The 23,991-nt window shown below is 45.5% G+C and overlaps 1 protein-coding gene and 1 non-coding gene across 11 annotated transcripts in view; both read right to left on the bottom strand.

Moving 5' to 3' along the window:
• FRMD4A (FERM domain containing 4A) overlaps window positions 1-23,991 on the bottom strand; it is a 672,294-nt gene that overhangs the window by 320,089 nt on the left and 328,214 nt on the right. For 3 of the 10 annotated variants that reach the window (XM_032244146.1, XM_032244148.1, XM_032244149.1), the window contains exon 1: window positions 5,247-7,297. The exons of 6 other annotated variants lie outside the window; for them this stretch is intronic. In XM_032244146.1, the coding sequence (XP_032100037.1) occupies window positions 5,247-5,390 (144 nt within the window). In that variant the 5' untranslated portion in view covers window positions 5,391-7,297. Of the gene's footprint in view, window positions 1-5,246; window positions 7,298-23,991 lie in introns of those variants that run through there. One more of the 10 variants, XM_032244145.1, reaches the window with a different exon arrangement.
• On the bottom strand, window positions 10,636-10,700 carry LOC116527282. The gene has a single exon (XR_004258472.1). It is a non-coding gene; the product is annotated as a small nucleolar RNA SNORD78 (small nucleolar RNA).

Genomic DNA, 23,991 nt, shown 5'->3' with positions numbered 1-23,991 from the left:
ACCATTAACCCTGGTTTGGGAGGGTAACCTGATAAAGAAGTCATCCAAAAGTCCCAGCTGAGAAGAGACTGGGGAGGTACAGGGAGCTGCCATTCACCTACAGCCATGGTGCTGGGAGTGAGGTGGAAATCTGGACATCAGGGAAGTCTCCCTCCAGGGTTGGGCTGAGTGCAGCTGAGCGAAGGGCATTGCTGTGCTGAGTAGCACCTCAGACCCGCTCCCTGCTTCTGAGTATGACCTGCAGTGATCACATTCTTTCTTGAGATAATAAAAACAGAGCTGGGCGTGGTGGCTCACACTTGTCATCCCAGCACTTTGGGAGGCTGAGGGGGGTGGATCGTGAGGTCAAGAGATCAAGACCACCCTGGCCAACATGGTGAAACCCCATCTCTACTAAAAATACAAACATTTTTAGCTGGACGTGGTGGGCACACCTGTAGTCCCAGCTACCGGGGAGGCTGAGGCAGGAGAGTTGCGTGAACCCAGGAGGCAGAGGTTGCAGTGAGCCGAGATCGAGCCACTGAACTCCAGCCTGGTAAGAGAGTGAGACTCTGTCTCAAAACAAAATAAAACAAAAAAAGCAGAAGTCATTATACAAAAAAAAAAAAAATACTTGCACATGCATGTTTATAGCAGCACAATTTGCAATTGCAAAAATGTGGAATCAACCCAAATGCCCATCAATCAATGAGTGGATAAAGAAACCATGGTATGGACATACGATGGAATATTGCTTAGCCATAAAAAGGAATGAATGAATGGCATTCACAGCCACCTGAATGAGGTTGGAGACTTAATATTCTAAGCGAAGTAACTTGGGAATGGAAAACCAAACATTGCATGTTCTCACTTATAAGTGGGAGCTAAGCTATGAGGATGCAAAAGTATAAGAATGATACAATGGACTTTGGGGACTCGAGGAAAGGGTGGGAAGTGGGTAAAGGATAAAAGACTACACATTGGGTGCAGTGTATACTGCTCAGGTGATGGGTGCACCAAAATCACAGCTCACCGCTAAAGAACTTATGTAACCAAACACCACCTGTTCCCTAATAACCTATGGAAATAAGGGAAAAAAAAACCACCCAGCTAACCTGGATTGGTTGCCTCACATGTGCCAAGCCATGGGCTTAACTTGAATGAGCTGAGTCAATCCTCAGGGTCATCTCGACAAATCATTGCCACGACCTCATTTGTGAGGTGCCACAACCTCGTTTGTGAGGTACCACGTACTACTTTTGTCCTCTGTTATTGGTTCCTGCTAATATCAGGAATCACGTGTCAAGGATACAGACTGTGTAGGCCGAGCGCTGTGGCTCACAGCTGTAATCCCGGCACTTTGGGATGATGTGGCAGGCGGATGGCTTGAGCTCAGGAGTTTGAGGCCAGTTTGGACAACATGGCAAAAACCCAACTCTACAAAAAATACAAAAATTAGCTGGGCATGGTGGTGCATTCCTGGTCCCAACTACTTGGGAGGCTGAGGTGGAAGATCCCTAGCGCCTGGGAGGTCGAGGCTGCAGTGAGCCATGACTGCACTACTGCACTTCAGCCTGGGTGACAGAGCGAGACTCTGTCTCAAAAACAAAAAACAAAAAGAATACAGATCGTTTGTCTAAGACGTAGATTTCCGGAAAGATTACGGATCACCAGGCCCTACCCTCAAATGATCTTATTAAGTTTAAGGGGAGGGTTATGACATTTTATACATATTTAGAGCACCGCCCCCCACCCCTCTCAGCGATCCTGATGCTGTCTTTTACTATGCGCAGAATGGGGCCCCTTCAGCTCAGTGGCTCCAGCTGGACTGCACGTTAGAATCAAAAACCTTTGGACCATTACAACACCTAAGCCTCGGTACAACTAAGTCACCACCACTGGGAGTCAGGACTGAGTGTGGGTGTTTTTAAAAGTTCCAGCCAGGTGCAGTGGCTCACGCTTGTAATCCCAGCACACTGGGAGGCCTAGGTGGCTGATCACGAGGTCAAGAGTTCAAGATCAGCTTGACCAACATGGTGAAACCCGGTCTCTACTAAAAATACAAAAATTAGCTGGGCGTGGTGGTGCCCGACTGTAATCCCAGCTACTCAGGAGGCTGAGGCAGGAGAATCACTGGAACCTGGGGGCAGAGGTTACGGTGAGCCAAGATTGCGCCACTGCACTCCAGACGGGGTGACTGAGCGACTCCGTCTCAAAAAAAAAAAGTTCCCCAGGTATACAAAAAATACAGCTTAAACAAAATACATGAAAATGGCCGTTAATCACCATATAACTAATAAATAAATATACTCTCAATGAGTCTTTTATGAGCTATTAAAAAAAGCAAAAATACAACATTTCAACAAAAACATTTCACACATGTATCTTTTTTAGTCTTTGTGACACATACACTTTCACATCCACTGTTTACTTAATCCCTACAACGCTATGAAGCTGTTAGCCCCGTTCTGTAATGGAGAGAGCAAAGGGAATAGCCTTTGTTTTTGGCTCTTTCCTGTGAGGCTATGAAGAGTGGGAGACGGCCCGTGTATTACTGCAGATGTGCCTTTAAAACAGTCCTGCCCGGCAGTAGGAAGAAGCACTGGAGCAGATAAACGCTGACCATGGGCTGGAAATCTTGGAACTCCTGCAGACCACCCTGGCCTGGCCCAGCCCAGCTGCCTTGCCCTGGGCTGCCTCTTCTTTTCCCAGCCCCCTCGGCCTGGCTCTGTAGGCTGCTAACCCGTTCTTGTTCACCGAGCTTCCCAGGTTGGTGAATTGGTTTAAACTTGCCATCCCGACTGCCTTCCAGACCCACCTGTGGGGATTACCTCCCAGCTGCTTGGGTTGGACATATCTGCCCCCATGGGCCTGGCTTGGCCAGAGACCACAGACAAGCATGAGATGTGGTTAGCCTTTGAGTCCCAGCTGCCCGCGACAGGGCCAGGCACATAACTACTGCTCAGGACCTGTCTGCGGGCTTGAACGGAGTCATGCTGGAGCAGGAATGTATTCTTTTTCCAGGCCTGGTGGCCCATCATTCAGCACTCTCTTCAGTATACTTACAGTGTTAATGGAAATCCTGAAAAAGGCCCCTGAGCAGGGCCAGCCCACCCTGCTTAGTTGATTTAAAAGACAAAGAGTGCCAGGTGTGGTGACCGGCACCTGTAATCCTGGCGTTTTGGGAGGCCAAGGCAGGAGGATCGCTGGAGGACAGGAGTTCAAAACCAGCCCGGTCAAGATAATGAGACCCCTGTCTCTACAAAAAAAATTTAATTAGCTGGGCATAGTGGCGAGGTTCTAGCTACTTGGGAGGCTGAGGTGGGAGGATCACCTGAGCCCAGGGAGGTTGAGGCTGGAATGAGTCATGACTGCAGCACTGCACTCCAGCCTGGGTGACAGAGCAAGACCCTGTTCCACCCCCTGCTCCCCAAAAAGAAAGGAGGTAAAAAGAAAGTGAGAGGTAGAGGCCAGGAACCAGGGCTTCAAAACTCATTTGCAATCACTGGAAAGACAGAATCGTCATGACTAAGTAATTACCCCCAAATACCCAGCTCAGGGACTTTTGACTGTAAATCACGGGTTTCAGAAAAGCTTCAAGTGGACAAACCAGCCATATTACTGCTTGAATCTCCCAGCTGGGGATTTTTTTTTTTTCCCCAGGAGTCTTTCAGATTCACAACTTGTCATGGGAAATCTTATGTAAATTTTTCGGATGCTTGTCAAATTTGGAAGGATTTCTCTGAAACTTTCTTATATATGATCTGTCACAGACACACTTGCTGTTTAGAGTAAAGCTTTTAGATACGTGCCCTTCAAGCACAAGAATTCTAGAAAAGTCTTCAGAAGCCGTGTAAAGGGTCTTCCCCCTGCCTGCCCAGGGCCAGGTGAAGAAGCAGGAGGAAGGGTCCTGGGGGGCTGTGCCCTTCTGTGAAATCAACGGGAAACACTTAGGGACATCTTCCAAGGAGACTCTCTTCCCTGAAAGTCCAGACATTCCAGGAGGAGGGGTGGAGTGGGGGGGATGGGTGGCTACACGGTCCCTAGTTGTCTAGCCAGTGCATTTTATTAAGGGATTATAGGCCACCAAATTACACCTAAATATACAAAGGCCAGCTGTGCATGCTGGGTTCCAAGTATTGTCATGAGCTAGCTCACAGAGAGAGGGCCAAACCACTGAAGTCGGCTTAATGAAATAAACTGGGTTACAAACACCTGTAAAAGAGGAGGAAAAACAAGCGACACCCCCCTCAAGAGCGCGGCCAAGGGACGTTCTTTCACTTGCCATGCTGCCTGCAGCCCCCACTCCTCCCACAATCTGGATCCTCTCAGGCAGGGCTGGGGATGTCAGGACTGAAGTCTCCATGGCCAGCAGGGATGTGGCTTAATGCCACCAAACTGGACAAGGCAGACATACTTGTCTGCCCTTTTTGAAGTGCTTCGCACCCCCAGTTAACTAACTCAGAAGTGCCACTCTCCTGCAGGAACGTTTCTCTCTGTTTCTCATATTTGGGTTAAGGGGGGTGTGTCTGAATCCAGAGGCCACTATGGAAAGGAAAGGAGGTTCAGTACTGGTGCCTGGGGGTCTTCCCGCTTTGCCTCCTGTCCCACACGCCACACTCCCCTTACCAGCTTGTCACCACCCCAACACACAGGTGCACACACATGGGCACACTCACATACACATGCATGCACACATGCACACACACGCATACATAATACCCGCACACACATGCACACATACATACTCGCATGCACACACACACACATACATACTCCCATGCACATACATGCATGCACATGCACGCACACATGCACACACTACATGTTTGCAGAGCTTGATAAATCATCCATTGTGAGAAGAGCATAGACTCATGGAAAAAACATTCTCTGCCTTTGCGGCCAGGAAAACTTTGGTTGAAATCATCAGGCTCTGCCTGAGTGACTTTGAGCAACTTACATTCCTCTCTGAGTTTCAATAACCTCATCTCAAAATGATGACAATAATAATCAAGATGGTAACATAGGCACTTCCTCGATCTGGTGGCTTTGAAAGCCGAATTATATCATGTTTCCAGTGCTCTGTATGCGTTGCACCGTATGGCACGCATGGCACTTGGAAGAGGAGGCTCTGCTCATGTGAACTGCCGCATGTAACATGCCTCAGAGTCCCGAACACATGTGACAAAAGCTCAAGCCCCATTCCCTACCATTCACCACCACTTTCCCACTCTGCAAAGAAATGTACCAGGAGCTTCTGGTCCCACCTGATAGACGGCCCTGGAGATGCACCATGGTTTTAGCATCAGCTGCAGAACTCGAAGGTTCCCCGCTTGGCAGGTCCTCAGCGCTCGGCAAGTCAGGTTCCAGTTCCACGGCAGGTCCTCAGAGCTAAGCAGCCCAGCGGCCATGCCAGCCCCAGAATCTGCTGCCACCCCTCTGGTCCCTGGCCCCACATCCAGAGCTGTGTTCTTTTAGTGACACAAAGTGCCAATGTCAGTGAGATTTAATCAGGCAAGGAAAAAATGCTGTCCAAATAACTCTGATTCCTCTGGCTCTCCTCCCCCTACCTACCCTCACCACCCTCACTAATCCTCAGAGAATGCTTTCCTTCAAGGATAAGCAAAAGGCTCCTAACTCCCTCCTAAAATGTTTTCTCCCTGTCTCTGGGGACTCACCAGGGACAAGGTAAAAATAAACTTCAGCGCTTGGATAACGGCACATCCCTGTTTCTCAGTAGACTGAGGCTGGCTTTTCAGCAGATCAAACAGAACTTAGGGAAGACCTGAGACCCAGAAGCACCACCGAGTGCCGGGATCCCCTCCAGGGTGAGAAAGCTAAAGGCAGAGAGCTGCAGCCTTCCCTGCCAACATTCCCCAGACATTCCATCTATGCTCTTAACTCTTTACGACTTAGAGAACCCACGAGTTTCCACATAGCCAAGCAAAAAGTCCCAGTCTGTAGCAGCACTGCAGAAATCGCTATTTCCGTGGGCAATTTGTAAAAACCCAGGCATTTTCTTTGGAAGCCTCCCAAGTTTAGGCTGGGATTGAAATGGCTGTAAAGAATACTTATCTGATGAATTTCATATCAACATCCAAGATTTGGAGGAAAGCAGAGAAAAGGAGGTAAAGTCAACTATCCTGTTTTCCTCCCCATGATGGGTTACTTCCTATAAATGGCCTTGCTGTTTTATTACACGTTGGGTAAGCTACAGGTAGAGCTTAACCCAAGGAAGGTTGGTCAATTAAATGAGTTATAACTATTGGAATTTCATACATTGTTTTGATTGTTGATTACTTTAGAAGGGCATCTGCATCCTAATTCAATAAATTATATACCAAAGGGTGACATTCCATAGCTCCAAGGGGAAGAAGGGGGAGGGGAGAACGCAGCCACAACCTAGATGTACAATTAAGAGAAAGAGCACATTTAATTTTTAACGTCATTTTGATTGCCTAGTCCTGAAATATCATGGTAAGTTACGACGCATGTTTGCCTTCTCCACATTTGCTTATTTATTATCTGTCTCTTCGACCCTAACCTTTAAAGCTAACAGAAAATAGAAACGTAAATCTACTAATCTACTGGAGTGTCATGGAGTCCTTTGTAACCACAGTTTGCATTTGGCTCTGTCATTTCCTGTGTGGCTTTGGACAAATTAATTAACTCCTCTGACTTATTTCTTGATCTGTCGGATGGAAATAATGCCTACCTCGCTAGGTGGTTGTGACGATTACATGAGGTGACATACTGAAAGTGGATAATGAAGAGCATGGCATGTGGCTGTTATTCCCCCCGCCACCTTATCATGATCTGGTAATTCAAAGACACTATCCACCAGTGCTAATATGAAACGCTTAGCATAAAAATTTGTGTTTCTCTAAATTATGTTCTTTTATTACCTTTTCTCCTTTTGCTATGGATTTATGCATTGATTTGTTTAATTAATATAGGATAGCCTCTATTTGTTTATTTTTGGAGGAGCCTCTCTATGTTGCCCAGACTGATCTCAAGCTCCTGGCCTCCTGTGATCCTCCTGCCTCAGCCTCCCAAAGTGCTGGGATTACAGGCATGAGCTACCTCACCTGGCCCATTTTAATTTAAACCCTTTTTTGGATAGTTTTATCATTTTTCCATGAATAACGGCTCTAGGGCAAAACACAATGCGTATTTTATTCCTGTGTACCACTCCTTTATTTTTATACCCCGGTAATGAAAAGCAAACGGGTACTACGGAATCTTGCCTTTCTACAAACATCCCATCACCAGAAAGTTTTATCTAAGAGGGAAGGGAAGGGAGGGGAGGGGAGGGGAGGGGAGGAAGTAGGACCATAGGAAAAGAAGAAAGAAAGGAAGGGAGGGAGCAGAAGGAAGGCAGGGAGGGAGAGTGAAAGGGAGGGAGAGAGAAAAATAAATTAAATTAAAAAGCCAACAGTATGCAGAAAATGATGCTTCCATTAACATTAGCTAACTGCGTCGGTATTTTCATGAAAAAACAAATGCAAGATATATCACAGTTAGCTTCAGCGTGTGTGCCCTGAACTCATGCTCTCCATCCTCTGGGGATTTTGGCTGTAAACCAGACTCTTATCCGAAGTATATAATTATGGAGAAGATAGGGACAGTTTTAAAGGCATTGTTTTATCCTATGATTAAATAATGTGACTTTAAAAATTAAAAACATTAAATATATATTTACTTTATGGTCTGGGAATCTTTAAGTGTAAAGGTGCCATAATAATCCCCTTTTTAAAAATGACTGAAGAAAAACAAGAATTCCCGAGAACAGCAAGACCTACTCAAGCTTCCCGGAAATCTTTACCATTTGTGGGGATGGGTGGCGTTCTTTAGGTGGTCTTGCTCTGGAGCTCGGGCTCTGGAATTGGAGCCCGGTGACATCAGCAGTCTTTGTGCCCATAGAAACTCGGGGTGACAGTGCTGTTGAAGGATGCTGCCGGGTTTTGCTGGCCCTGTATCTCCAATCACCTACATGATTCTGCTCCAGCCTTTACTGATTGATTGAGGCAGATTCTCGCTCTGTCACCCAGGCTGGAGTGCAGTGGTGCGATCTCGGCTCATTGCAACCTCTGCCTCCCAGGTTCAAGTGATTCTCCAGCCTCAGTCTCCCAAGTAGCTGGGATTACAGGCACCCACCACCATGCCCAGCTAATTTTTGTATTTTTAGTAGAGATGGGGTTTCACCTGTTGGCCAGGCTGGTCTCAAACTCCTGACCTCAGGTGATTCACCTACCTTGCTCTCCCTAAGTGCTGGGATTATAGGTGTGAGTCACTGTAGCTGGCACTGCCCCAGCCTTTAAATCACTAATTCAGAGTGTCACAGGGCAGTTCCCCAGATGGCCTCTGAGAGGCTATGCATGCAAGTGGCATGGCTGCCATTGACCACAATGTCCTTGCTTTTCAAAGGGATGTAGACACCTCAGAGCAATTCACTATACATGTGTGTGTGTCCGTGTGAGTGTGTGACTGTGTCTGTGTGTGTCTGAGTATGCATGTGCATGTCTCTGAGTCTCTCTGTGTGTGTATCTATGTGTGCTCATGTGTGCCTGTGTGTGTGTGCCTGGCTCTGAGAGTCTCTATGTATGTGCCTGTGTGTGTGTCTACTGTGTGTCTATGTGTCTGTCGTGGTGAGTCTCTGTGTGTGTATGTCTATGATATGTTCATGTGTGTGTGTACATATGCATGTGCCTATCTCTGAGTCTCTATGTATGTATCTGTGTCTGTGTGTATGTGTGTGTGTCTACTGTATCTTTGTCTCTATGTGTGTATCTGTGCATGTGTGTCTCTTGTGTCTATGTGTGTGTCTGTGGGTCTGTTATATGTCTGCATGTGTCATTGTATGTCTTGTGTCTATATATCTGTGTGTCTCTGTGTTTGTGTGGGTCACTGTATCTATGTGTCTGTCTCTGTGAATCTCTATGTATGTGTCTGTCTCTTGTGTTTCTATGTGTGTGTACACACCTTCTTCTTATGGAGAGGGAAGTCGCAGCATAGAGGGTGCAAGCAGCCTGCCAGGCTACCTGAACACTGTGACAAAGCTGGAGACACCAGGGCTCACCAGGCGAACACGTGACCTGGACTGGGCTAACTCCCACTCCTCTTCATCACTTTCCTTATTTTTTTCTCGAGAATTATAGAAAATAAGCATCTTCAGGAATTTACCACTTAGTTGATCACAAAACTTAAAAAGTAATGGATGAGGACAGAGTGACCTCTTGGCGTCTAAAGGGTGGGAACACCATGCTTGACACCAGGAAGACAGAATGAGAAACAGTCACTGGCTCACCCCTCCTTCCATGAGATTTTAGCTACTATTTGGGGTGAAAAGAGTCAAGTACCGAGTTGGCTGGCCAGATAGGCTGAGTCACTGAGTGCCTATTATAAGCCCTGGGGAAACATCGCAAGTAGAAGCTGAGGTCTTGGTCCTGAGATTGCACATTGGGGAAGGGAACTAAGGCTGGGAGCTCTAACTCAGCGGCTGACCTGGGACAGAGGCAGGCGTTGCTGGTGCTGGGAGTTCCCTAAGCAGAAGAGGAGCTGGGACTTTGCATGGCAGAGCTGACCGCCAGGCACTGACACCCAGCCCCTTGTCCCCCAGCTCCCACCTCCGTCCCACTGTTTAATCGTCTTCCCTATCTCTGCGTTTCTGTGTTTTCCATCCCTGTTCCCAGACCCTCATTCGCTGCTTTTGTAAAGACAGAGGAATTTTTTTTTAAAAGCAACAAATGCCTTCGCCTGGCTCTGGGGATGTCTTACGACATAATTACTGCCTTGAAAAGGAATTGGAGAAACCACGTTGTAAGTAATGTGTAGTGCAATTATGAAAGAAATTTGCAAATACATAAATAGGCAGAAAACAGCACACACATGGAGAAGTATATTTATAGCAGCTAAAGAAATGTGTTCAGAAGTGCAATCTCATGTAACCCATCTTAATCATTCAGGGGTTATTTATTTATAAAATGTCAGCCATAAGATTGGTTGAAGAACTCCTATCTCAGGTTAAAGTCAGCTACTAGTACAAGTAGCATTTTAAAAAAGGTTCTCTTGGATGCATTTTGTTATCTTTTACTGATCTGATCCGAAGGTAAAGGACAATTTCTCCACTAGCAAAGCCCAGTACATATGAGGCACAATATCAAGAAACTTCAAGGAATTATGGCCTTAGCGTAAGCCAGATCTGTTCTTTTGGAAGAAGAAAAGATGATCAATAGGCGATTTATTCCAAAGTCAGGCTGAGAAGGTGAAAGGAAAATAAATAAATCCACAAGAGTGAGAGGGAAAGGCAGAGATGCACTCAAAAATGCCCATCAGCTGTATTTTCTAGTTTTATAGAAAGCAGGTTTCTTTTGTGCTTTGTGTGCAGTGAGCAGGCATCCTCTACTTCTGTGTCACGTAAGGACTTTTCCAGGTCTTAACTACTAATCTGCGTTTTAATTCCACATTCCTTTCCTGCCTTCCAACACAGGACTCAAACTGAGGTTGAAATTTGCTGCACATTTCTTTCTCTCATTCCACTGAATGTCACAAAGCAATCTCTACGTGTAATCAAAATGCTGGGCGGGGGTTATGTTGGAAGCTTTGTTCTTTAAATGAACGTGGCCCATCACTCTGTCAGCGCTCTTTCTTTCTTTTTAATTCAGTGTTAACATTGTCTACAAGCTCATTTCAGGTTAGACATTTGATCAACATCATTACGCATCAGTGCCCTTAAAAACGTCAAAATACCTTGAGATATAACTGATACACCATACACTTCAGCCGTTTAAAATGTACAATTCAGTGGTTTCTTAGTTTCATGAGAGGATTGTACAACCACTGCCACAATCTGAGAACGTTTTCATCCCCCCAAAAGAAAACCCCACACTCATTAGCTGTGATTGTCATTCCCCATCTCTCCTCACTCCCCCTAGCTACTGGCAGCCTTTTATCTCCTTTCTGTCTCCATAGATTTGCCTATTTTGGACGTTTTATATTAATGGGGTCTTTGTGGCTGACTTCTTTCACTCAGCATAATGTTTTTAGATTCATCCATTTGTAGCATGTGCCAGTACATTATTTTCTTTGCTGAATAATATTTGATTATGTGGATAGATCATATTTTGTTTATCTATGCATCAGTTGATGGACATTTGGGTTGTGCCCACTCTCCGGCTATTATGAATGATGCTGCTATACACACCTGTGTAAGCATTTTTGCAAGGCGTAGTTTTTCGTGTCTCTTGGGCATATACCTGGGAGTGGAATTGCTGGGTTAGATGGTCACTCTATGTTGAACCATTTGAGGAGCTGTCAGACAGTTTTCCAAAGCAGCTGTACCATTTTACATTTCCACTAGCAGTGTGTGAAGGTTCCAGTTTCTATACCTCCTTGCCAATCTTGTTTCTGATTACAGCCATCCTAGTGAGTGTGAAGCGGTTTTTGGTTTTCTAGCATTCTTGGTTTTCTAGCTGGATCCCATGACGTGGCCTTTGGGTAGGATAGGGTGGAGGCAGAAACAGAAAGGGCTGTTTCTAGGGTCCTGGACTGCTGTCCCCCTTGCTTTAGGCCCCAGCGGGCTGCTGCAGATGGAATCTGGGGGAAAGAGGCTGGGGTACTGAAGAGCCTGGAATGTTCTCTTCCTCTCTCAACAGCCCTTCCATACCACCTTCTTCTGCTCCTGACTCTCTCACATCCACCATGGAGGCAAAAGTCCAAATATTTTTGGAAGTTACCATTTGTCATTTTCTAATCCGGGTTGCAGTTCGTTGGAAAAAAAGGATATTTAGAAATAGCACTGGTATGGTTAAGTGAGTGGGTGATATGCAAAACCCAAACCCAAACAGTCTTGAAATCCCAAGGCGCTTCAGGACTGCTCACTAACACATTTAATCCCATATTTGGGTCTGGAAAATGTCCCAGCTCCAACCAAGAGCCATCATGGCATCATCATTTCTCAACCTGAGAACCCAAAAAAACCCATTTATATAAATGCTAGGACAAGGACACTCACTAGGTTCATTTTGGGGACTGGAGAATAATCTTTAAAAAATGCTTTGCTGTGTATATAAAAATATTTTGGGTCCCTGGGAAAGTACAGGAGAGGCAGGAGCTGCCCTCTGGCTTAAGCACTCCCGAGCAGCAAGCCAAGAGCTATGTTTAGAAATATCCCCCTCAAGCTCCACACATGATTATACAAGAGATCCTATGGCCATAAAAGTGATATCATCTATCAATTACCCATTAGGAAAGTAAGCTCCCATATGTATACCAGGCCCCAGTAGAAATAAAATCAGAGCCGCCTGAATTAAATCAGTTCAGGCCAGGAATCGGAAATTAAATGTCCTCAGACCCTCTTTTCTTAATCTCTGGTTATTTGGTTTCCATGAAATTCATCCTTTCCCAAGGATGATTTTTTGAGTGCATACTTCGCAAGCATGTGTGTGTGTAATCAAAGCCTTATGTGAAAAATACATACTTTGTTTTGTTTAGGGGTTACACACACTCAAAAGAGCAATGGTCTGGGGCCTGCTGGGAGTGAAGTTGTAAAGCAGAGGTCCTGTTCATAACAAAAGGGGATCTGCTTGCTTGAGAAGGGGTCTCAAGCTTGAGAATGGGAGGTGGCCCTAGAGTCACTTCCTTCACTCAGAGGAAGATTAAGCCAAGTGAATGCTCATAGGAGAGTTCTTTGGGAGATGATTAACACTCCCTTTCCAAAGAGGAATTGAGAAGAGGTTAAAAAATGTGCGTCTAGAAGCTGGGAAGAGGTTGGAGGATTGCTTAGTGAGGAGAACGTCAATGTCTCTTTCACATATAAAGGAGGTTGAGTAGAATTTTTAAGAGGCAAATAGACCTAAGAACACTTTGTTTTAACCTATAACTTAAATTTCTTTGAACTCTTGATTCGGGGGTATTCTGTTGTTTATAATAGCGATTAGAAGGGTTTTCAGTTTTCAATGCACTACTCACTTCTCATAAAGTCTCTTTTCTCTCTAAAACTCATCTTTCTAAATTAGCAGTCTTCCTTTTTAAAAAATCTCTAGTGTCTTGAGTGTAATAGGGATGTAATGAGTACTGAATGAATGAAACTGCCTATGTTCTGGGAAAGCACAGGCTGTGGCTTAGAAATATTAGGGGGCCTTGCCTACGTGAAATCCACCCTGGTGCAGCTGAAACTCTCTAACAGGTATCATTCTTCTCATGTTGACTTCTCAAGGGCGGGCCTATGAGCACCCCATCCCCTTTCTTACTCGGAAATGAAAACCACACTCACCACGGCATAGACAATACTGGGGACCTGATAAATGGAAATGGAGAGGCCGCACTAATGTAAGTGGGGTCAAAGTTCGTCCCTGCTGTAGAGCGGATGCAATTTTGGTAAGCAACGACGTTTGGAAGCCATTTTCTAGACTGCATTTTTCTCTTGCTTTCTTAGAATGCTTTTCTCCAGGGGAAAAAGAAAGCAGAGGTGTAAAAGATATCTGGCCATTTGAGGAGCCCAGCTGGGAGGCTCTCTGCTGACCACAGCACTGTCTCTCCCCAGGGCTCAGTCCCACAGTGTCACTGAGTCCAGAGACTGGGACTCCAACAAGCACTCCGAATTCCAACATGATTGGTAAACAAAAAACAAAAAACCCCAAAAAACTATTTATTCTAGTCCATCACATTTTCTATATTTCCTAGAGAAATCTTGATCACCCTATAAATGATTCATTAAAATTAAAAATATAGGCTGGGTACAGCAGTTTATGCCTGTAATCCCAATGCTCTGGGAGGCTGAGGCAGAAAGATCACTTGAGGCCAGGAGTTCGAGACCAGCCTGGGTAACATAGAAAGACCCTCATCTCCACAAAAATAATAAAAAAAAATCACCTGGGGGCCTAAGTCCCAGCTACTTGGGAAGCTGAGGCGAGACCATTGCTCGACCCTGGAGTTGGAGGCTACAGTGAGCTATGACTGCACCACTGCACTCCAGTCTGGGCAACAGAGAGAGACCCTGTCTCTAAAAATCAAATCAAATAAAATCTAATCAAAAATTTAAAAATTAAATTAAAAAAACTAATATTTTAACAAAAATCTTCTCATGAAATCACACCTAAACCAACAATAATAGAAAAATCCAACACAAATAAAACAGAAAGCTGCCGTGATTGATCTGTCTTGAGTTGGTCAATGGAGATTGGACTAGTCAATGAATCAGACTTGTATTCAAACTCAAAGAAAGAAAGAAACGAATCCTTTGATATATGCAAAATCAGGCCTGTTTCAGGATAATCTTGTTAATTTAGTGAGTTGCCTAGACTACTGCTGACGAATTTAGGCTGTCCTTTCTCATGAAGATCTCTTAAGGATAAAATATGCATTTTGAGCTCTGCTTCTTGGAACCATTTAAATGAGCCTACCTGCAGGCGATGTGGCGTGTTCTTGGTCTGTGTTTGACTGAGGATGGTAGATATGGGTTATGATTTGGTAATGGAGCTTGGAAAACCAAGAACTCTCATGGGTTGGAGGTCCAGGGAAGTTGTGGAAGTCAGCACAGTCACACAGGCAACCGGAATCATCCAGAATTTAAAGATAGGTCAAGGTGAATCAATGGGTTTAAAGCAGTCAATCAAAGTGTCTGTTAATAATGAATCCAGAGCTTAGGTCGACCAGGAGGACAGAAACTAGGCATGCTGACAGCAAAGAGGCTGACAGGTATATGAAAAGACCGACAGGTATATGGTGGACATCTCACTTAAGGGAGGCCAAAGCAGGTTGGAGGCTGCTCCATCTCCCTGTGCCAGGTATTTTCTGTCCTTCCTGTTAGGGCAGGTGTCAAGCTCCCTGTGGGGCTCCAGTGACGTGCCAGTGGAAGCAGGTAGGTGGGCAGGTGAGGAGAAAGTTAGGCCAGGTTATATGTATTGGGGCTCAGAAAATGTTACCCAAAAATGAAGGCCTTAGAAGCAGCTCTCTCTGACCTTTCCTCATCTCTGGCCCTCCCGTCTCTGGCCCCTTATCCTCCCCCAAACCTAGCCATACAAACTAGAATCCGTCTTTCCCAGGGCAGTTTCTAGGAACCAGAATCTCTTTTCCCAAAGCCAGCCATAAAGCCTAAAAATATCACTTTAAATTTCCCCTTTTACACCTTTCTATGTAAAAACTAGCCACAAAGAAATTCTCAGCTGGGCATAGTGGCTCACGCCTGTAATCCCAGCACTTTGGGAGGCCAAGGCAGGAGGATCACTTGAGCCCAAGAGTTTGAGTCCATGCTGGGCAACACAGGAAGATCCCATCTCTACAAAAAAAAAAAAAAAAAAAAAAATTAGCTGAGAATGGTTGTACATGCCTGTAATCCCAACACTTACAGAGGCTGAGGTAGGAGAATCACTTGAGCCCAGGAGGTTGAGGCTACAGTGAGCTGTGATTGCTCACTGTAATCACAGGGAAGGGAAGGGAAGGGAGGGGAAGGAAGGGGGAGAGGGGAGGGAAGGGAAGGGGAGGGGGGGAGGGAAGGGAAGGGGAGGGGGGAGGGGAGGAAAGGGGAGGGGGGAGGGGAGGAAAGGGAAGGGAAAGGGTGAGGGGAAGGGGGAAAGGAGGGGGAGGGGGAAGGGAAAGGAAGGAGGGAGGGAAGTGAAGGGAAGAGGAGGGGGGAGGGAAGGGAAGGGGAGGGAAGGGAAGGGGGGAGGGGAGGAAAGGGAAGGGAAAGGGAGAGGGGAAGGGGGAAGGGAGGGGGAGGGGGAGGGGAAAGGAAGGGGAGGGGGAGGGAAGAGAAGGGGGGAGGGAAGGGAAGGGGGGAGGGAAGGGAAGGGGAGGGGGGGGGGGGAGGGAAGGGAAGGGATTCTCTGACCTACCCTGTTTGACTGTAGGTCATAAGAGCCCCATTCCGAAGAGGGTCCTGTCCTATCTATACTGCTCAGAGAGGTCAAGAAGAATCTAGACATATCTGCCTTGCTGGACCTCCCCACTCAGTCCATTAGCATCAGGTCAGACACTTTTGTCCAGTTGAATTATCTGCATGGCTGCCCATGCTTCATTGAACCTAAGCATAATAATGGACGGTTTGCCTCGATCTTTGGGTCTTCATTTTGAAGGCTCCTGTGTCATGTAAAAGTATGACCAAATACATTTGTATGCTTTTTCCCCTATGAATCTGCCTTTTGTCAGCTGATGTTCGGCAAACTTTCTGAGGGCAAAGGCAAAGATTTCTCCTCACCTAATAGGGACATCAGCCGACAAGAAGTCCCTCTTTTTGGACCTCCTCTTTGTCCTGCCAATTTCTTTCCTTTTCTTTTTTTTTGAGACAGGGTCTTGATCTGTCATGCAGTGGCGAGATCTCGGCTCACGGCAACTGCCACCCTTGGGTTCAAGCGATTCTCGATTCTCCTGCCTCAGTCTCCCAAGTAGCTGGGACTATAGGTGCATGCCACTACACCTGGCTACTTTTGTATTTTTAGTAGAGATGGGGTTTCACCACGTCGGCCAGGCTGGCCGCCAATTTCTGACAGAGGCCAAGTGGCCCATATAAGTGGAATATTTTCTTAACCTAAGGCTCAGTGTGTTCCTGAATTTGCAAGCAGTCCTCTTCCTCATTTGCAGTAAAGCAAAGTTCATCCTTCCCTGAGCCGAGGCAACCGTGAAATTGGCAAGCCAGGAGGAGCCAGGAAATGACCAATGGAAAGAAGTGCAATGCCCTTTAATGCTTCAAGAGAAAAAAAAAAACGTGATTACATCCTCCTAGGCCGTGAAGGCACTGAAAATCTGCAAGGACTATGAGCTGACACTCGATTGTTGGATTCATCATAAAAAACAGAATTTTTTTTTTTTTTTTTTTTTCAGAAAAACGTATCTGGGTAGTATAATTTGATGTAAATTATACTAAAATATAATTCCGTAGAGAAGAAGGAAATTGGCTCAAAGTATTGGTTATTTCCCTCTTGTTGCAGGAACAAAGGTGGTGATTTAAAATTCATAGACCAGGAGATGCCCAGTAGCTGAGAGCTGCCTGTTAGTGTTTCTTAATAAACTGGGGGTCCGACGTGGTGGCTCATGTCTGGTCTGTAATCCCAGCACTTTGGGAGGCCAAGGTAGGCGGATCTCCCGAGGTCAGGAGTTCAAGACCAACCTGGCCAACATGGTGAAACCCTGTTTCTACTAAAAATACACACACACATGAATGAAGCAGGCTGGCAGCTCTTCGCACTGGCAGCTGGGAGGGATAAGGAGGTGCAATCTGGCAGGACTCCACCAGCTAGCTTCAAAGGAAGCCCCTCCCCAACCCCTCTGCCCTGACACTGCAGGTTTGGTCATCTCTGTTGTCTAGAACTGTGAGTTTCTAGGGTCTGCCTGGATTCTGCACAATGACTGCAGGCCTCCTTTCATGGGCATAGACATTACAGCCAGCGTGGCAACCCTCTCCCACCTGGGTCCTCCCTTCCTGTGGTCCCAGCGTGTCAGCCCCAGCTGCCCATGGGGGTCCCCGGGAAGTTTTAGGAAAGGCTTTTCCCTGCATCCCCCACTAGGGATTCTGATTGTACCGGTCTCAGGGAGGGACTTGGTATTATTATTTTTGAGAAGCATCTTAGGGTTTCTAGGGTACAGCCATGGAAAAGAACCACTGTGTAGATTCCTAGACCACTAGGTCTCGCTGACTTGCAGATGAGTTCTTCAGTTCACGATGGAACCTAAGGGTCTAGGTCAGTGGTTCTCATACCTGTATCAGAATCACCTGCAGGGTGTGGTAAAACACATTTTAGACAGGTTCCCAGGACAGGCTGATGTTCTGACTGTGGGGACATACTTTGAGAGCCATAGATCCAGGCCCATGATCAGCCTTAATTCTTGGATTTAGGGCTATTGAAAGAAATAGAAGCAAGTCGTGTCCGTCAGGGTACTTAACGTTTACAGCTTCCCATCTTCACATGGCTTCGAAAGATCTGACACTTTACGTCTGAACAGGATAGAAACTCCAGCAGAGCAACTGGCCCATGGAACGGGTTAATAAATGATCCTTTCCCCATATGTAGAATGGAAAATTGACACTTAAGAACCTTCCACCCAACTTTTTCCCACCCCTCCTCAGAAAAAATTTAAATAGTGAAAAGAAATATTTTGTTTAAAGTAATAGGATGTCTCTTTCCACCATGACGGCCCACTTTCAGAGTTGAAAAGCCTGAATATTAGTAACATGTATTTATTTCTACATTAAAGTAGTTTCTTAATGATGTGGTATTTCAGTACTTGAGTTTGACCAATGTCAGGAAGGAAGCAAGCAAACCAAGACCCTGATCACTCCCTCCTTTGTCTCCGATGGGCAACCAGAATGGTCAGAGGTTATAATCTGCAGCCAACAGAGAGCATTTCGACTCTTTTAAGAAGTGAGCGACTCATCTGTGAGTCATCTACTTATCCACCTCTCTTCCCCGACCACAAGGAAACACACTCACTTTTCTTTATCTCAATGCACAAAGAACACAAATGTTGCTTATCCTGAGACTCAACTTCCTGTTATTAAAGAGGACATCCTACAATTTAACAGAACAAGATTTTTAAGCAAAGCAGAAAGTCTAGTAATTTCAGAGTTTGCTTCCCACCTACAATTAACTAGGTCACAGCTGTAAAGGAAGAGAAAAAAATAAATCACTCCAAACCAGGAGCACTTAAAATCATCTGTGGCCAAAAAATAAACACTTTAGTTTTTCTTTTTTAAAAGAGGGGACTGTCAATCTAACAGAAACAAGCACATTCAATATATGCTAGAAGGAAAAAAAAAAAAACATCTGATCAGATAGTAGGCAAAGGCAGTATCTCAGGCCCACTAATTTAATAGTTATACAAAACAGAGGAGTGAAAATAATGTACTTCATATCTAAAGTCTTCATTACACCTTTAATCCATGCAGAGCACATCTTTAGTATTCTACACAACCCATAAAGACTCCCATTGGTCATGCATGAGTTCCGGAGTTTCTAAGGCCCAGGACTGCTCAGGTCTGTAGGACTTCCAAATTTGGCAAACATAAAATTCTCATAGTGGACTCTCTGACCTTGGTAGGATGTCAGAGAGGGAGAGATCCCTTCAGAGTGGATTGTATTTTTAAGTATCCCCAGTATTGCAGGAAGGAATGCTTTCAAACAGAGACATTTCAATGTGTTTAGTCCCTTCCTTTCTCTCTTATGACCCCCTGCACCAGGGGGATTTTGTTTCTCATTGAGTGGGTTGTACAGTCACTACTAATTTTGTCTAAATGTTTGCATAAAATAGTCATGGTAAAGATGGATGGATGGATGAACAGACAGATATCTACATATACACATAGATAGATGAATGGATGGGTAGTTGGATGAATTGATGGATAGATACCAATAAACGATTGATAGATAGATAGACAGATAGATCTCTGTAGATGAACAGATGAACAGATAGATAGATGGATGGGCAGATCTCTATATAAATTTCTATAGAGATCTATCTGTCTATCTATCTATCTATCTACCTACCTACCTACCTATCTGAAACAAAGATGAAAAAGAAAAATAACCTACATGTATGTACATCTGAGAGGACACTTCAGATCCTTGACCTCAAAGTGCCCTTAATGGGCTTCAGCATTAGCAACTACAGGGGAACTTGAGGACTGCAGACTGCATCTGCACTTGACAAGACTCCCAGGCAATTCCATTATAAATTGACATTAGAGAAGCTGGGATTTAGAACAGTAATTTTCAATAACATTTTTTGGTCATTTATGGAAATCTTTTCCCAAATGAAATATTTGATGGGGACATAAGAAATATCTTAGAAACAGAACTCTGGTTGACCAGGGGCAAGGGGGTATCAGTCTTCCCGTCCCCTAGTGACACCTTCCACCCCACCCTGCGTCTTAGCGATAGTGGCTTCTTCTTCTGAGTTGCTTCTGGTTGACCAGGGGCAAGGGGGTGTCAGTCTTCCCGTCCCCTAGTGACACCTTCCACCCCACCCTGCGTCTTAGCGATAGTGGCTGCTTCTTCTGAGTTGCTTCTGAGTGGATACCAGGGGTCCCTGGTACTTTTGATTATGTTGCATCCTAACACCTACCAGCCCAGAGGCTACCATGTTGGTTCTTCTGAACTAGAAGCCCTGGCATATTATGGATGCTCAGGTAATACTAGAGGATCATTAATAAATGATTTTAAAGTAAGAATACATGGACAGATACAGCTCAGACGTTCCAGAGATGGGCATCAGAGGAGAAATGGAAGAAAGCAGGGAGACAGCCTATGGACGGTGAGAGGAAGGCAAGACAGAGGGCAGAGAGATGGGAGTGGCCCTATAGTTAAGAGTTGCCAGATAAAATACAGGACACCCAGTTACATGTGAATTTCAGATAAACTCCATGGAACACGCTTAAAGAACGATTTGTTGTTTATTAAAATCTGATGTAATCTGGCATCCTACATTTTCATTTGCTGAATCTGGCGACCTGACCTAGGGTTCCATTCTTTTTATTTTTTTTTTAACTTTATTTTATTTTATTTATTTATTTATTTATTTATTTTAGATGGAGTTTCACTCTTTTTGCCCAGGCTGGAGTGCAATGGCGCAATCTCGGCTCATGGCAACCTCCGCCTCCTGGGTTCAAGTGATTCTCCTGCCTCAGCCTCCCGAGTAGCTGGGATTACAAAACAAACAAACAAACAAACAAACAAAGAAGAGCCAATCTCACAGGGCTGCTCTGAGTATCAGAGGAGAAAATAGCTGCATAGATTAAGCACACAGAAAATGCTCATTAAAGGTACTTTCTATTCTTGTCTGTCAAGGCAAGCTCTTCTGGGTCTCAGTCACTTCCCTCTCTGCCTGAATTTGCTCCTGGCTATTTTCTTGGAGCATCCAGAGGGTAATGTGGAACAAGGAGCTGCAGGAAGTGGAGCCTGAGAAGGCTCAGAAATGTGCTTTCCTCTTCTTTCCAGGGTCCTAGCCCAGCTTGCCTGCTGCGCAGTACGCTTCCTTCCTGGCCTTCCTGGGGGGGCGTGTCTGGGGGTGTGCTAGGGAAGGAGGGAGGAAAATGTGTAACTTGTTATCTGTTCCTTGACCCTGGCCGACCCTGTTAACTCATTGCAGGATGGAAGTGAAGAAGCCTGCTCGGGAGACCTTCCCGGGCCGGAACATCTTGGCCTGAGGCTTAGTCATCAGGAGCCCAACCAGCTTCCTGGATGCTGAGCAGAACAGAAGCCCAGCAGCCTGGCGAGGCTGACAATCCCTAGGCCGGTGACATCTCAGATGTCCAGATCAGAAACTCTCAGAAACCTTTAGGAGCCAGAATCTGCATTTGGGAATCTGTTATTTCTCCCTCTGTGAGCCCACCTGATCCACCCCGGAGGTCTCACTGTCTCTCAGCCCTTGTTCCCATTTTTCTTTCCAGGAACACCACAATCAGACATGAGGTTCCAGTAATGATGGTTCTTGAAAATTAAAAAAATCAAACAGAAAGCCAAGGTATGGAGCTGGGGATCTCCACATTCCCCTGGAGGAGACACTGGGGCCAGGTTCTGAGGTGGATTCGGCGCCAGAATCCCTAATGGAATTGAACAATTATCCCAAAGCTGCTCTCTGAAAGCTGTGATTTTCCTAAAACAGTGTTCTTGGCGTGCCTCGTCTTCTTGGCACTGGCCCATGGCCCGCAGCGGCAAATCATTCCCAGGAAGCTATTGTTATTTGTGCATCTGATAGCATTCAGCTGAGTACACTGACAGCAACATTTAGAAAGGAGAAGAAAAAAGAGGCATAAAGTGAAAAGGACAAAAAGGAGGCTTCCAACATCCTGGTGGGAACAGAAAACCAGCAAAGCCTCTTTCCCAGCCCTCATCCTTGTGAATTTGGACTCTGCAGAACTGTCCGCCCCCAGGCATAGCTGCAGCTTGTATGAAGGTGGGCGCCAGGCACGGAGATTCAGGATAGCGCGCACCTGCTGCCTTCCATCAGGGACCTGCCTCACCGCTCTGTTCTTCCCAAGAATGCCTGTCAACTGCCACTGCCTCTAGGGGCTGCTCCAAGTCCCCGTGTACTCCCAGGACACAACGGGGCGGAATGGAGTGGCTCTGTTCAGTCAAAGCCTAACATTCCAAATGCATTCATTCCCTTCTGGGAAAAAAGAACCACCTTGTTCAGAACACAACGTTCCCATGTCTCGGCTTACCTTGAAGCATTTCTGACACACCTGCTGGGACAATGCATTCTGCCAAGAGAAGGGAAGTAGCATACTTTGTTCTATTTTTTCACATTCAATGGGCTACATTTCTATTGTGTTGATTTCCCTTACAGAAAGTAACACACAGAGAAGAGAAAGTTGTAGGTTTCCATGCTGCTTGGCAGGGGCGCAAAATATGTGCACATATTTACATGGAACATGAGGGTAAACTAGGTAATTAAGGGTAATCTAAAACAGAAAAAATGAAAGTACAAAAAGGCATCCAGAAGAGCAAGTTACGGAGGTTGTGCCTCAGCTTTAGCTTTGAGTTTCCTGGCAGCAAAGGTAAAAAGGTAAGCATATTGAATCACATACTTATTATCTTCTGAAAGGAATTAACAGAGAGGAATATTTTAAAAGCACTCAATAACATAAGGAATAAGATCCTCAATGATCATTTTGAAAAAGCCTCAGAAGCATGTTTATGGACGTTTCTTCTGCTGGCTTTCTCAGCCATATGATACTACCTACCATCCTGTCCACCTCATCTTTGCCCATAGCCCAGGATGTGCCTAGACACACCTGGAGCTATGACACGGTTCAAGGGGTTTCCACAGACTCTTGCTCCTACCTCTTCTTTAAACTGGCTTCTCCTCTGATTTGTCTCCACCTGTTTGTTTCTTTCTTGATTCTCCAGCCACATTTGACACATCTAACCAGCGCATGAGTCTTTAGCCTGTCTGTGGGCTCACTCGCTGGCTCGGTGCCCCCAGCACACTCCCATGTCTGTCCCCGGGCACTGCCCACCCACCTCCATGTCCTGCCTAAGGTCACATGGCCAGCCCTAGTCCAGGCCTAAATAGGTTGTTGCACATTCAAAACAAAGATGACACTAAACATCAGCTGTCAATAAAGAGGAATTAAATCTTAACTTCGTAAAATAATTTCAGCAGGGAATTGAGGAAATACAGCCCCAGATATTTGATTATTTAACTTAATAAGCATCTAGTGTAGGCCGGGCGTGGTGGCTCACGCCTGTAATCCCAGCACTTTGGGAAGCCCAGACAGGTGGATCACCTGAGGTCAGTTCTAGACCAGCCTGACCAACATGGTGAAACCCCGTTTCTACTAAAAATACAAAAATTAGCCAAGTGAGATGGCACATGCCTGTAATCCCAGCTACTCAGGAGGCTGAGGAAGGAGAATTGCTTGAACCCAGGAGGTGGAGGTTGCGGTGAAACAAGATTGTGCCACTGCACTCACTCCAGCCTGGGCAATAGAGTGAGACTCTAAAAAAAAAAAAAAAGGATCTAGTGTAAAGGGATTAAAGTAACGACTAGCCAACATGTCCATTGATCACTGATCTGCTTCTCTTGGCTGTGAAACGTCCCTACAAAACTTTTGGCTAAGTGTTAGAAGTCAGTGAATTCATAGTTGCCCTATCTGGCAAGAGACAGAAATGAGGACATCCTGAGATTAAAACCGAAGAGTTGCATCTCTGCTGTGGATGTCACAAGTGCAAGCTGTGGTTTAGAAGGGACACTGGAGAGGCCTGCCTTGCCTCCTTCCCCAGGAGGGATATCCTTCCATTTTGACATCATGGTGAGATCCAGAGTTCCTAAGGGCAGAGCCAACGCTTCAGTCAGAAAAGGAGCTGTGAATCCATTCAAGTTCTTGCTCAAGGAATTGGCTGGGACCCCAGAATTCCACTCCATCTAGCATCAAAGAGATGATTTAGAACTAAAAGGTTTTAGTTCAGCTGTTACCAGTCAGCCACCTTGATCATAAAAGAACCTCTGTTTGGCTGTTGTGCAATCTCTAGTTTTAAGCCGGACCACACACTGCAAATTTAAGTTAGCAAAATATAC

The sequence above is a fragment of the Sapajus apella genome, unplaced genomic scaffold, assembly GCF_009761245.1.
Source record: "Sapajus apella isolate SASKATOON/1434 unplaced genomic scaffold, GSC_monkey_1.0 scaffold53, whole genome shotgun sequence".
NCBI classification, from domain to species: Eukaryota; Metazoa; Chordata; class Mammalia; order Primates; family Cebidae; genus Sapajus; species Sapajus apella.
Note: the sequence above shows the minus strand (reverse complement) of the source record. Positions and strands in the feature narration are given on the sequence as shown.